General features: G+C 40.2%; 1 protein-coding gene and 1 non-coding gene across 2 annotated transcripts in view; both read right to left on the bottom strand.

The window, feature by feature from the left end:
- CCDC148 (coiled-coil domain containing 148) overlaps window positions 1-13,842 on the bottom strand; it is a 268,876-nt gene that overhangs the window by 121,428 nt on the left and 133,606 nt on the right. The window contains exons 9-10 of the mRNA XM_022569774.2: window positions 8,051-8,189; window positions 5,326-5,532 (exon numbers count right to left, since the gene is read on the bottom strand). Coding sequence (XP_022425482.1) covers window positions 5,326-5,532; window positions 8,051-8,189 — 346 coding nt within the window. The remainder of the gene's footprint in view (window positions 1-5,325; window positions 5,533-8,050; window positions 8,190-13,842) is intronic.
- LOC115802162 (U12 minor spliceosomal RNA) lies at window positions 4,432-4,580 on the bottom strand. The gene has a single exon (XR_004022562.1). It is a non-coding gene; the product is annotated as a U12 minor spliceosomal RNA (small nuclear RNA).

Genomic DNA, 13,842 nt, shown 5'->3' with positions numbered 1-13,842 from the left:
ATAATATGGAATTTCAAATCAACTGAGCTGGCGTGAACCTTAAGGTGGGTCACTTTATCTTTCAGGACTTCACCCTTCAGACTTGTAAAATGAAAACTAGGGATAAATCTCCAAGTTTCTTTACAGGTTAAAAAAAATGAGCATAATTTAATATTTTTAATTACTACCGAATCGATACAGTTACCCCTTTTCTTTTATGATATATTTTTGGTCCGAGCTATAATTTACTGAGTCTCAGTCCTTGATCAGGAACACAAACTCCAACGATAACACTGTCTCTATGGAAAATAGAATCCATTTTACCACAATTTACTTTATGTTCCAATTTCTCCACTCTCTGCCCACATTTACTCTTTGGAGGCTGCAACTCCAAAAGTTCAGAGATAGTTGTTCACCATATTGTGACCATGTGTCTCTGTGGAGACTCCATATTATGTTGTCTCCACTGACCCCAGCTCCTGATTTCATGGGTGAGTGCTCTACAGCACCCCTTGCACATTTTAACTTGGATTTGTCATTGAGGGCAATATCAGAAAATGCCTATAAAGCATCTATTCGAATGCCTGAGATGTTGGGGGCTCTCCACAGAATACGCCTGATACGTTGGGCAGCATCATGTATGGGAAATAATCAAAATACTGCCTTATTTTTGTCCCCCATTCAGATGTTTCTCCTGTCACTAGATGAAAACTAAGCAGAACCCATGGCTCACTCTTGGGTTACAGAGGGTCCCACAGTCACTTTAAGTCACAAAATACAGTCTTGATTCAAAATTAAATTGTCTAGTTCTAAGAGATTAAGCAACTCTTCCCTCTTTATTCAGAAGATAACATTTCCTTTCATTCCCTCCATGCTTAGGCCATCAGAGTCCAGGAGTGGGAGGGAAAAGGGGAGGAGAGGTAAAGGGGAGAAGCAGAGTTCTCATTGGACTGGTGACTGATGCTGTCCCCAGTAAACCCGGCAGGTGCTTAATGCTGACTCTTGCCCTCCTATCAGTTTTCTTGTCTGGACTGTTCCTGGAAAATTCCCCATACACATTTTCCTTTAACTAATTCTCTTCCACCTTCAGGTTACCATTTATTGCTGTTCCACCTCACTGTTTTGGGTGGAGCCCAAACCTCTGGCAAGAGCTTTGCTGGGCAGAAAAATCTCAGACCTTTGAAAATGACCCCATGCCACTAGCCAATGATTTCTTAAATAGAGCACATAAAAGATTGATAAATAGTATTTCATTAGGACCTTCCAGAAAGCAGGAAAATGTTGCTCCAACTTTAACCACAAGAAAAAGCTGAATAGCCTACAACATCAAAACTTTTCTTGAACCCATCGGAGAAGAGGTCATGGGGCAATAAACTAGCCTGAGATTTAAAGAAAGGTAGATGTCTTACCTTTCTGGTAAGACAGACTGGCTTACCTGAGGTAGAGCCCCTGGGAAAGACAAGGCCATCCTAGAAGGGATAAGAAGATTGCAGGTAAAACTCTGTGATGATCCCATAGTTACACTTTAACAATTGCTGCTGTGGCAGAGTGTTAGCTTCTGTATAAAACCCATGGAAGCTACAGACGTAAGGGGAATTTACACCCCTTCACAGGCTTTTCTCTACAAACCTCACAGAATGCTCCTAAGAAAGATGGAGGTCAGGGTAAGCGAGCAGAGGAAGTCCCCTATGGGTGTGCAAATCAGCGAGAGAGGAACAAAACCCTACTGAACAAAAGGCGCTGTGGGTGGGGAGGGATGCAGAGCAGCAAACCCACCAGGGCGCAAGTATAGACCCTTTACAGCTGGGGAAAGGGAACAAAGAAATCTTCCTCTCCTGGGGAAGAAGCAGCAAGCTCTCTCCCTCACAGGAACAAGTAAGACCAGAGGCGAGTCTGGAGTTCATCTGCCCTGGGGAGGAGGGCACAGCTACTGAGTAGGTCCTGGCCCCAAGACCCAGGGACATAGGTCCTGCCCAAGACTGAGGCTGAACCAAGAAAGCAGAATGCCTCTTCCCCAGCCAGGGTAGCAAGGGGCTAGTAAGAACCTACTGCAGCAGAAGGCGCAAGAGGAGCAAGTCTCTCTCTTGGGCTCAGGTTCACAGGGAAAGCCTGAAGCCTACTCCCACCATAAGCAAAGTGCCACTAATTGCCAAAAACTGAAGACAACTGGTGAATGGATAAACTGTGATAAACCCATATCATGGAATACTACACAGCAATAAAAACGACGAAACTATTGACATACACAATAACGTGGCTGGATTTCAAAGGCATTATGCTAAGCGAAAAAAGCCAGACTCAAAAAAGCGCATACTTTACATTTATATGACATTTTAGAATAGGCAAACTATAGGGACAGAGATCAGTAGCTGCCAAAGGCTGAAGGTGGGTGAGGTGCTGACTACAAAGAGGCATGAAGGATGGCTGACAGTGATGGAACAGTTCTACATCCTGACTGCAGGGGAGGTTACGTGTCAGGCATTTGTCAAAACTCAGAACTGTACACTAAAAAGGGTGATTTGTACAGTATATAACTTATACCTCAAAGACATTTAAAATTAAAAAAAACAGAATTTCGTTAAAATTAAGAAGGTTTGTTTATGAAAAAACAATGTTAAGAGTGTGAAGAGACAAGTTACAGATTGGGAGAAAAAAACAGAACCTGCATACAGAATATATAAAGAACATACAAATGAGTAAGTAAAAAAGGCAGGCGATGGTATAGAAAAATGGGCAAAGGACCTAAGTGGCCATTTCACAAAAGAGAATATTCAAATGGCCAATATGCATAAGAAAAGCTGCTCAATATCTTTATTCTAAATGCAAATGAAAATCATAATGAGGTGCCACTACACATCCATCAGATTAGCTGAAATGAAAGATTGGCAACATCAATGTTGGTGAGGATATGGAGCAACTGAAAGTGGCTGCAAATTTATATAACCACTTTGGAAAACTATTTGGCAGTCTTTACTAAAGTGAAACACCCATGAGCCTTATGATGCAGCGATTCCACTCCTAGGTACTTATCCAAGAGATATGAGGGCCTATGACCACCATAAGACATGTTCAAGAATGTTCATAGCACCATTATCATAACAGCAAAAACCTGAAAGCAACTCAAATTCCCATCAATAGGAGAACATACAAATAAATTGTGGTACATGTATATTATGTAGGAAGTACTACCCAGCTATAAAAAAGAACAAATAATTGCAACATGCAACAAGGACGAAACTCACAGATATGATGAGTGAAAGAAGTATAAAAGAGTATATACTGTATGATTCGATTCATATGAAATTCACCAATAAGCAAAACTAACCTATGGTGATGAATTCAGAATAGTGGTCATGAATGGGGCCAGTATATACTGAGAAAAGGCATGAGAGAGTCTTCTGAGCGGTTCTATACCTCGACCCTGATGGTATTTCTACGGGAAGCATATATTTATAAAACTTTATTCAATAGCACACTTAGGTTCTGTGTGCTCTACTGCATGTATGTTTACCTCAAGGTAATACAATAAAAAGAAAATATCACCTACAGCATAGTTTAAGGACTAATGATAATGTGTGCAAAATGAGTATAAACAGACTAGGAGTATATAAGGACTTGTCGTGGCCCCTGACTACCCTCCACCTTTTTTTTTTAGTCACTGAGTGTTCCTAATCAGTCACAGATGGAGAAGAAACACACATTAGCTCTGTAGCCCATGGTAGATAGGGCTTGATGCAGCTTCTATTGCTTTTAGGTCCTAAGCTTATGCAATGTCAAAAGAAATATATTTTTGTTTAAAAAAATGCAGGGACTTCCCTGGTGGTGCAGTGGTTAAGACTCTGCGCTCCCAATGCAGGGGGCCCGGATTCAATCCCTGGTCAGGGAACTAGATCCCACATGCACGCCGCAACTAAGGAGCCCGCCTGCCGCAACTAAGACCTGGCACAACCAAATAAATAAATATTAAAAAAAGAAAAAAATGCAGAGCAGACATTTTTCCTCTAATGTTTTAAAATAGAGACATTTGTTTCTATATGCTATTAACTGCTATAATATAACATCTACCAGCTTATTTTTTCTATCAAGAGAATATAATTTCTTGTTGCACCATCATCATCCTACCATGTTATTTATCAGTAAATTAATATTTGGGCACTGTATGTATGCTGTAACTCAATACAACTGTGTGTGTGCGTATGCCACATGTATCTTTATTTCTCAACCACAAACAAGCAGTTGGCATTATACTGCAGTTACAGAACTACTAAGTTTCAGAGAGCTCGCTAAGGTCACCAACTCCAGGTTCAACAGTTTCATGGGTAATAATATTGTTGGCAATTTTGTGAGGTCCGACCAGTCCCCTGCTCGGGGAATTAGTTAGCTCCCGGGTCCTGTCTCAGCTTCTCCAGTTTGTATGGTTCAGACCATTCTACTCTTTAAGTATAAGGGGGATTGCCAAATCACAACTCCCAGGCATCCTGCAAAATAAGCAGGTCACCTTAGGGGCAACCTTTACCCACTCAAAAATTCACCTCACATTAGCAGTAAGGATTTGGCACCACCCCAAATCATTATTTTCCTTACTCATAAGTTTAAGGCATGATACAATTCATGTTTGGTGGCCCTTCCAACGCTCCTAGAGAGGCCATATTCACATGGGGCTTCCAAAACTCATGCACCCGTGACCAGGCACAGCAGCCACTCTTGTTTTCAGTTCTGCCACTAACGTAATTCCTCTATATTTCCCTGCAAGCGTCAGACACCAGTGCTCAAGCCTCCAACTACAGGGGTTACACACTCAACTCTCCAAGTCATCCTGGAGGCCCCTTGCTGGGTCTGAGCAGGAGGAAAACCCTGTCTGCTCCCCCTCTCACTCTGCTGAGTGCTCACACACAGCCCATCAAGCTCTCCTCAATGTTTCTCTTCACAAATCCTCCCTCCTCTTCATAATTTGACCCTTTTTTTAAAAAACATCTTTAATGTGAATGAGAGGTCCATGAGTCTGAAGCAGCGTCAGACATTTACTTTATAATTACATTCTGCATTTTCATCCAGCACCTCACTCTGATGTACAGCATTTGTGGTTGGTATTGGACATCCTCAATCAAAACTTCAATACTCACCTCCTGTTATAGTAACTTCAGGTTGAACCGTATGAAATTGTTGATTGTTCACAATTTTTGATCTAAAAGAATTTCAATTTCATATGGTTTGAACTAACAATTGTATTCAAAATAGGCTTTTTAGAGAAATGGGACTTTAGGTTGGAATTGAACAAAAGGGAAAAATGAATTCTTAAGTGAATACCCAGGCAAATACTAAAGCACCTTCTGCAAAGCGTCTCACCTTGGCTTTCAGATCAGCACACACTTCCTGTTGCTTTTTCCTATCCTTAACCAACATGTTTTCCATTTCATGAGTTGCACAGGCCTCGGCCACTGTCAGCACAGCCTTCTGTATAAAGTCTCTCCTATTCTTACTCCAACTTGATATCAGGATCTTTCGCTGCTCCTTAGCAAAGCGATATTGGTCACAATATTTTTCATGTTCGACCTGAAAAGATAACAGGTGGTAAACGCTTATTATGAAACTGAGCCTACGCTTTATGTCATTGTTACAAAAGTGAATAAAATGAATTATAACCAATGATTTTGAAAAATAAGGGACAAACATCTTAATAGTAAATACAACAACCAGGACCAAGTACCAGTCCCAGAGTTCTGAGCCCATGGCTAACTGGTGACTGAGGACCAGTCATTAAACGTTTTTAAGTTTTATACAGGATGGAGTCAGACCAGACAGCCCTAAAACAACTTCTACCCCTATATAGCAATGAATCTATGAGCAGAAAATATGATCTCCCCTACATATAATTTCAAAAATACTCCATCTTTAAATCAGCTTTGCTGTATTAACAGTGACTCCAGGTGCTTCAGTTAGATATATGCTAATAAACATTAAAAATTGCCACAATAATCCTGAAAACTCAGTTTGCCCTTGATTACTGAAACAATCAGATGTTCAGACATCTAAACTTGAAGTATTTATAGCAATGACAGTAGCCCTTCCCATCCCACACTCCTGAGGGACGTGATATTCTTACATAGGTACCAATAGTTCCTGCTGCCAGTGAATCCCAACCCTGGGAGATTTGAGTCTTGAGGGAAAGAACAGGACGGGAGATAGCCTGAGTAGTTCGAAAAATCTCTGTAGGTGATTCTGAAATACTTATATAAAGGTGTGTCTCCTGCAATTGAGAGTCAGTGCTCTAAATAATTCTTTATTTTGCCAGTATAGACCACATCTCTGAATTTGATACATTACTTAACCCCTAAGCGATGTGAGAAAAGAAGCTAGCAAGCAGCATAAGGTTGGTCCTACCTAAAAAAAATAACTTAGGTATGGTTAATTAAGTACATAATGAAACGGGCTATGGCTTCACTGAAACCAAATATCAGCTTCTAAATTCTGTTTGGTAAACTTCTTAGCTTTATTTCCCTAAGCCAAGAATATGCTTAAAACTTGGCAAACATTAAGGAAGTATACACCATTCAGAAATGCATACTAATTATCCCAATGTAAGAAGTAAATGCAAAAATCTTTATCATATTAATAGTAGGCAAATATAAAAATCTACACAGTTAAAAATGACAGCTGGTCACAGAAGCAAACAGAATCTATAGGGAATAAAAAGAAAGATCTAATTTAGTAAATTAAGAGTTTTGTAAAATCCAGAATGAATTATTATATAACATGTTTTTTACACAACAAGGATTTGCTATAAAATAAAGGTCAGAATTAAAACAAATAATTGGGTGGGGGTTGGTGGGTGGGAAAGGATAAGAGAGGTTGGTCATACTAGTTGTGTGGCCTTTGCCTCAGTTTCTTCACCTGAAAAGTAAGGATAACTATAGTACTTCTCTCATCCACTGTTATGTGCATTACAGGAGTTTACACATGACTGACATAGGATAAATTCTATACACGTTAGTATTGTTACTTGCTTGATTTAAAACAATTACAAAATGCAGAGTATATGATAATATTTTATAGCATGGCCTATTTAAAAGGTAAGAGTCGGACTTCCCTGCAGGTAACATGGGTTCGAGCCCTGGTCCGGGAAGATTCTACATGCCGTGGAGCAGCTGAGCCCGTGTGCCACAACTGCTGAGCCTGCACTCTGAAGCCCACGAGCCACAACTAGTGAGCCCACGTGCCACAACCACTGAAGCCCGCGTGCCTAGAGCCCGTGCTCTGCAACGAGAGGCCACTGCAATGAGAAACCCATGCACCACAACGAAGAGTAGCCCCAGCTCGACGCAGCTGGAGAAAAGCCTGTGCGCAGCAACGAAGACCCAGCGTAGCCAAAAATAAATAAATAAATTTATTTTTTAAAAAAAAGGTAAGAGTCTATGCATGTTTGTTTACATATATGTTTTAAAGTGAGTTACTATGAAATTCACTGGTGACATGGTAACTTCTGTTTCCTTGTCTATGTGACCTTGTCCACTAAAGAATGTAACCATAACTTCCCAGGGAAATTTCAGCCAGGACTCTGAGTTATGAATTTGGGGCATTTGTGTTTAGACCCGTCTAGGGGGATCAAGTGGAGTTGTGGTGGGGATGGTGTAGGTAGGCACCAGCTCCCAAGGCAAGTGTTGGCTTCCCCACGACTAGAAGGACTGAGGTGTGGTAGGCTGTGTGAATGCAGGAGCAGGCACCCCATTTTCAGGCAAGACTCAGAGATGGCAGAACCTCTGAAATGGGCAGGTGAATGTACAGACACCTGGAGGTCAACACTAGCAGAGCAACCCAGGGGACCATGGTGAAGCTCTCTGTGGCAAGTAAGCCACAGAAGAGTACATGTGGCCAGAGGGATCTCCCACCTTTTTATGTACCACACTGACCTGAAAAATGGTAGACTTTCAAACTATAACCCTATTATTTTCTAGAGTGCAGAAAAAAAAATCATTTTAGAGCACCATTTAAAGTATATATATATATATTTTGCTCAATAATTATCAATCATTAAAACAATTTAACTTGCCAGCATATAGGGTCCAGCACTCACCAAATCATGCCTCGATTTGTGAGGAAAATGTCTCTGTAACACGTCCAGATACAGAGTCCTTCTGCCACTGAGATCCCCAGGATACTGATCCACAAGAGCCTGGTAAAACCAGTGGTCTTCATCACTTAATTGGAAGTTTCTGGAAGAAATAAAAATGTCACAACACTTTAAGCAATCATGGAGTTTGAGGGACCTCAAACTGTTTAAGCTGTTAGTGAATGATAATGATTATATTAAATAAAGACTTTTTAAAAAATACATTAGCCAAATTAAATGTCTCCTATAGAAAAAGTTCTAAATTATAACACAATGGGTTCTTTCAATCCTTTATTTGGTCTTGCCATGAGTTTCAGGCATAATTTGAAGAAGTTTAACAATGAGACATAATATTTTTAAAATATTTATTCTATCTTGCCTATAACAATATTTTAAAAATTATGACCAATGAATGAAATAATAAATTATTAACTCTACAGATTCAAAAGGAATTTTGCTAATTCAACAAACTTCCTGTTTCTAGACTGGAGGAAAACACAAATGTAGAGAGTCAAATAAACAATACACAAAGGAAACCAAGGCCTGAGGAAGGCACATATTAAGGTTGACTTTAAAAGTAAGTCTAGGGACTTCCCTTGTGGCACAATGGCACAGAATCTGCCTGCCAATGCAGGGGACACGGGTTCGAGCCCTGGCCCAGGAAGATCCCACATGCTGTGGAGCAACTAAGCCCATGCACCACCACTACTGAGCCTGCGCTCTAGAGCCCATGAGTCGCAACTACTGAGCCCGCACACCACAACTACTGAAGCCGTGCACCTACAGCCTGTGCTCCGCGGCAAGAGAAGCCACCACAATGAGAAGCCTGCGCACCACAAGGAAGAGTAGCCCCCGCCTCACCACAACTAGAGAAAAGCCCACTCGCAGCAACAAAGACACAACGCAGCCAAAAAAAAAAAATTAAGTCTAAAATTATCTTTTATTTTACCCGCTCAGCTTCTTGCTTTGTGGAGGTAAGACTAGATATTGGTAGTAAAAAGATAACCAGTGGCATTAAATTTCAGATCACTAAAGAAATCATTTGTAACAGGATCCCTTCAAGTCACCTTCCCAGTAACATATCCATCATGCTCCAAAATACCTTTTTTAGTTCAGAACTTTCCAAGGTACTGGCCTGGTTTGTGTATTAGCAAAGCCCTATGCAAAGTAAAAAGGTTACAATATCAGCTTGAATTCTAGACTGAATTAATGTTTCTTTATTATTCTGAGTTTATTTGCATATCATCATTCCTGTTTAATAAGTTGGAATAATCAAATACAGATGCAATCAGAGGGAATATTATTAGCAACAAATATTTCTTTGATCCAAGATGGAGACTTGCTATTGTTTATTTCTATCATTGGCCTTCTACTTTAAAGTTAGTTGTGCAATTTAAAGAATTTTTACAATATGTCCTCTATGCCCTTGAAAAATATTTGACAATTTAAAACAATAAAAACCTCTTTAAATCAGTGACACTAATGGGAATTCTACCATTCTCATCCAACTTACCCAGTTTCTGTAAAGTATTTCATGATACTGATAAGTAGCAAGAAAGAAACAAAATGATTTTTCAAAGAAGATAACCTTCTCTAACAGCTCTATAATAGGAAGAAAAAGTGGGCTGGAAGTGTTCCATTAGGAAGAAGCAAACTACATTTCTTCTGTATGACATGATAATATATTGCAGAGAAAGAATTTGAGATTTCATTCACTGAACACATTGAGTGTTTGGGGTCTCTCTGAATCAGTTAAGCCAAAGGCTTCTGCAAATAAAGCATCTCAAATAGGAGTATTAAGCCTGGAGAAAGGATTGCCTGAGTGGTTTTGGCATTTAAAACACCCTCAAGTCTTCAGGGACAGTATCTCAGGTCCTCTCTCAAGGAACTCATTTCATTCATGATAACATAAATGCATTTTAATAGCAGAGTTAGCCACATTTCTACATGGCAAGCAATCAGAAAAAGGAATAGACCCAGAGTCGATGTCCTCATTAATGCTTTTAAACTGTTTCTGTAATCAAAGGGACCTGGATACAGTTTGAATTTCCATCTTTATTTGATTACAAGGATAGACGTGTAGGGGTGTATGTGCTGGGGAGGAGGAAGCGACAGAATCTAGGTCCAATAAGCTCTCTGTTCTTTTAAATTGTCATTTATCTATATAAAGGATGCTGTTGGTGCCAGGCTAGATCACCTTGATGAGCTAGAATTCCTGTCTTCAAAATGCTGGTAATTCACAGATGTACCTTCCTCCTCTGAAGAACTGTCCTGGGCCAGATGGGAACTGCCTCACCCAGGAGGCTATTCTCCCACCACCTTTGAGAGCCAACCTCAACCAACGACTGGCTGACATGGGGGTACAGAAGGCCAGGCCACTTGCCTCAAGATGAGACCAACTCTGTGATGCCATTCGTGCTCCAGAGTTTCACCGTGGGAGCAAACTGTAACCTGTTTCCATTGAGATCTTCTGCCACAGACATCTTCCCCTCCTCCATCCTGCTTCCCTTACCATCCTTCTCCTGAGAGCACTGCCCAACAAATCACATGTTCTTACAATCCCTGTCTCAGATTTGCTTTTACAGAATTGACCTAAGATAATCTATGAGCAACCTTACCCATAACTGTCAAAAATTATTTAAATTCTTTGGCAAATGGAGAGGTACTTCTAAGCTAATTGTTTTGATGATCTCTCATACTGAATTGTGGTGTAAGATTGTGGCTATCCTCAAAGTGCAAATAGCAAACATTTACAAAAATGGTTTTTAAATAAAAGCACACATTAAGTAGTGTGCATTGCTATAAATAAACATAGCAGCAGAAGAATTTGTGGTACTCAGTACATTTTTATACATTGCATGAATGTATTAATTAGGTACCATTTTAGTGACAACATTAAAACCACTTAAACATATGAAGATAATATAACATTAAAACTACATATTTCAAACCAAGTGTGATATGAACAATGATCACATCCGTTTTGCTCCTATTGATTTTGGAAACCTCACATCTCAACAGCTTTTTCCAATTACCACAATTACACAAATTGTAAGTCATTTTTCTATTAGATGTAGGATAAAAACGAAAAACATGCTTATAAGAAATGATAGGGCTTCCATGGTGGTGCAGTGGTTGAGAATCTGCCTGCCAGTGCAGGGGACACGGGTTCAAGCCCTGGTCTGGGAAGATCCCATATGCCGCGGAGCAACTAAGCCCATGCGCCACAACTACTGAGCCTGCGCTCTAGAGCCCACAAGCCACAACTACTGAGCCCATGTGCCACAACTACTGAGGCCCGTGCGCCTAGAAGGCAGTGCTCCTCAACAAGAGAAGCCACTGCAATGAGAAGCCCGCGCACCACAACAAAGAGTAGCCGCTGCTCGCCGTAACTAGAGAGAAGCCTGCACGTAGTAATGAAGACCCAATGCAGCCAAAAATAAAAATAAATAAAATTATATTAAAAAAAACTTTAAAAAAAGAAATGATAATATAAATACTCACAATATTATTATTTTAGAGTACTTATAGCAATTTCCAGAGCTGCTGGCTTAAATTTTGAAGCAAATATTCACATCAGCAACACTATTGGCAGAGTCATGCATCTCCATTAGGATGCTGTCTGTGAGGGAGAAAACTTCCACCACTATATATATATATACTGAGTCTTCTGGGTAGTAAAAATCTAAGATGAATATTCAAATATGATAGCCTCTTCACAATAACAAAGTAGCCATTTCCTACTTGGCATCTAAGATAAAATCAAATTTAACGTATCTGAATTTCTAAATTCAAATCTGGACATTTATCTTTTCTAACCTTCATCTTTTCATTGTAGAAAAAAATATCTATATAAAATAGCAAATTATCCTAAAATTTTGTACTTTAAAAAAATATCTTCAGACAAAAGATCTTTGGTAGGTCTGCAATTTCCATTTTTCTGTCCATCCAAATTTTCTAATTTAAAATGTTTCAGGAAATTTCAGCCTGCAGGAGGATGAGGTATTTATTGCTCAGTCCTTACCCTCCATCCCCCACTGCCAATTGACGTCCACCAATATCATTTCATCGTGATTTCCCAGGATATGAGACAAAACAGGTAACTCAGAAAAGGAGGACAACAGGGCTGTGAGAATTCAACGAGACCAAGGCCAACTGTCTCCATAATTCTACCTGTTTGAATCGTTACAAAAATCCTAACCTGACTCACAATCAACTTAACTACCAGTTTTCTTCATAATCGTGTTAAACCACTTTCCCAGGGTTCTGGTTCCGTGACATCAAAAGACGTTTAGTGGGGTGGGGGCAGCCAGCCATGGCAAACAGCCCACGTAGGGCAACAGGTACCTTAACAGCAGGGACAAGTCTATGAGACTAAACACTGTGTATTCAAACTGGCTGAACTTGTCTTATATTTTCTCAGAGTGAAGGGGGCTTTTCAGCAAAATGGTAATTAGGGCCTCCTGATGCTAGCCGATGCAGTTACCAGCATCTGATGACTACCTTGACTGGCAAATGGCCATAGTGAATCTGGATTGAAGAAAAGCTCTTGTCTCTTCAAGTGTAATGCTATCAGGGGAGTGAGCCACTGGTGGAATAATGTGGATAATAGATGGTTCTGACACAATCTGCTTGTTTGGCAGCATTGGGTCTGACCCTCTAGAAAATACAACTTGACACCACTTTTCAAAGTTGTCTTTCCAAATCATACCCATCCAAACATTGAATCTAATCAGCCTGGTTCCTGAAACTGTCTCCCCAGCTATTCACCACCCCACCCCAGGCCTATTGTCCAAACACAAATCTTTGATTTTCAGCCTGGTTTACAGAGGGCCCTCTGGAAGCAGACTCATTTCTGACCAACAGAATCGGCTCCTTAGATGTTGTTTGGGTATGTACGTTGTCTTCCAGGAGATCATTCCCATTTAGCAGTCCTCACTCTCCTGGCTCCCCAGGCTCTGCCCAGTTTACCTACTCAGGTGGGAGTTGACAGCCAGAATAAAGTGGGCTCTTAGGAGTATGGTCAAAATCCACTGAATTGAAGAATCAACAACAACAACAAAAGTGGTCCAGAAGATAAAGCCAGAACTTGTACCAACATCCAAAACCGCCTTCTTCTGAGGGGTGACAGGAAAGTGAAAATAGGACCCTCCAGAATTTCTTAGAGAGTTTAGGAAGGAGAATCTGGTCAGAAGAGGAGGCTAAGTGATTTATTTGGAAGCTACAATTGTTATTTTCATAACAAGCACTCTGTATCTGCTTTTGTATCTGTTTTTACTTAGATACTGTTTAAAAGTAGTTTGCATGGAAAGCTGAATTTTTTACTTAGAATGTGTATTTTTTGGAGGTGGAGTAGCTGGGATGGTGACAATACACCTAAACCATCTTTTGTGCCTATCTCCATCCACCACTAGTTTTAAGAGGCAGTATAATTCCTAGTGGAAGTTTAGAAATAATATGATCAAGATAAAACAGCTTGTTAAAAGTAAAATGTAATGGCTCAGCCATCCCATATGCTAGGTTTTAAATAATTATATTCATCACAAGAACTGTAAGGAAAAGGTAATTGTAGCAGACATCACCTCTACTCTTGCTCCTGCTCACCATAATCCTGATTTTATTCAAGATTTACCACCTTCCTGCACAGGCCCCCCACTTCAGGGTAAGTGAGCCCCATTCCAGCCCCGGGAGTGAATCTTGACTGATCTTAAGCCATTCACAAACATCTGTTCTCAAGCTTTCCGTTCCTCTTCCCA

This window comes from Delphinapterus leucas, chromosome 8 (genome assembly GCF_059928025.1).
Source record: "Delphinapterus leucas isolate spDelLeu-1000000601 "Yukka" chromosome 8, BTC_Dleu_Yukka2, whole genome shotgun sequence".
NCBI classification, from domain to species: domain Eukaryota; kingdom Metazoa; phylum Chordata; class Mammalia; order Artiodactyla; family Monodontidae; genus Delphinapterus; species Delphinapterus leucas.
Note: the sequence above shows the minus strand (reverse complement) of the source record. Positions and strands in the feature narration are given on the sequence as shown.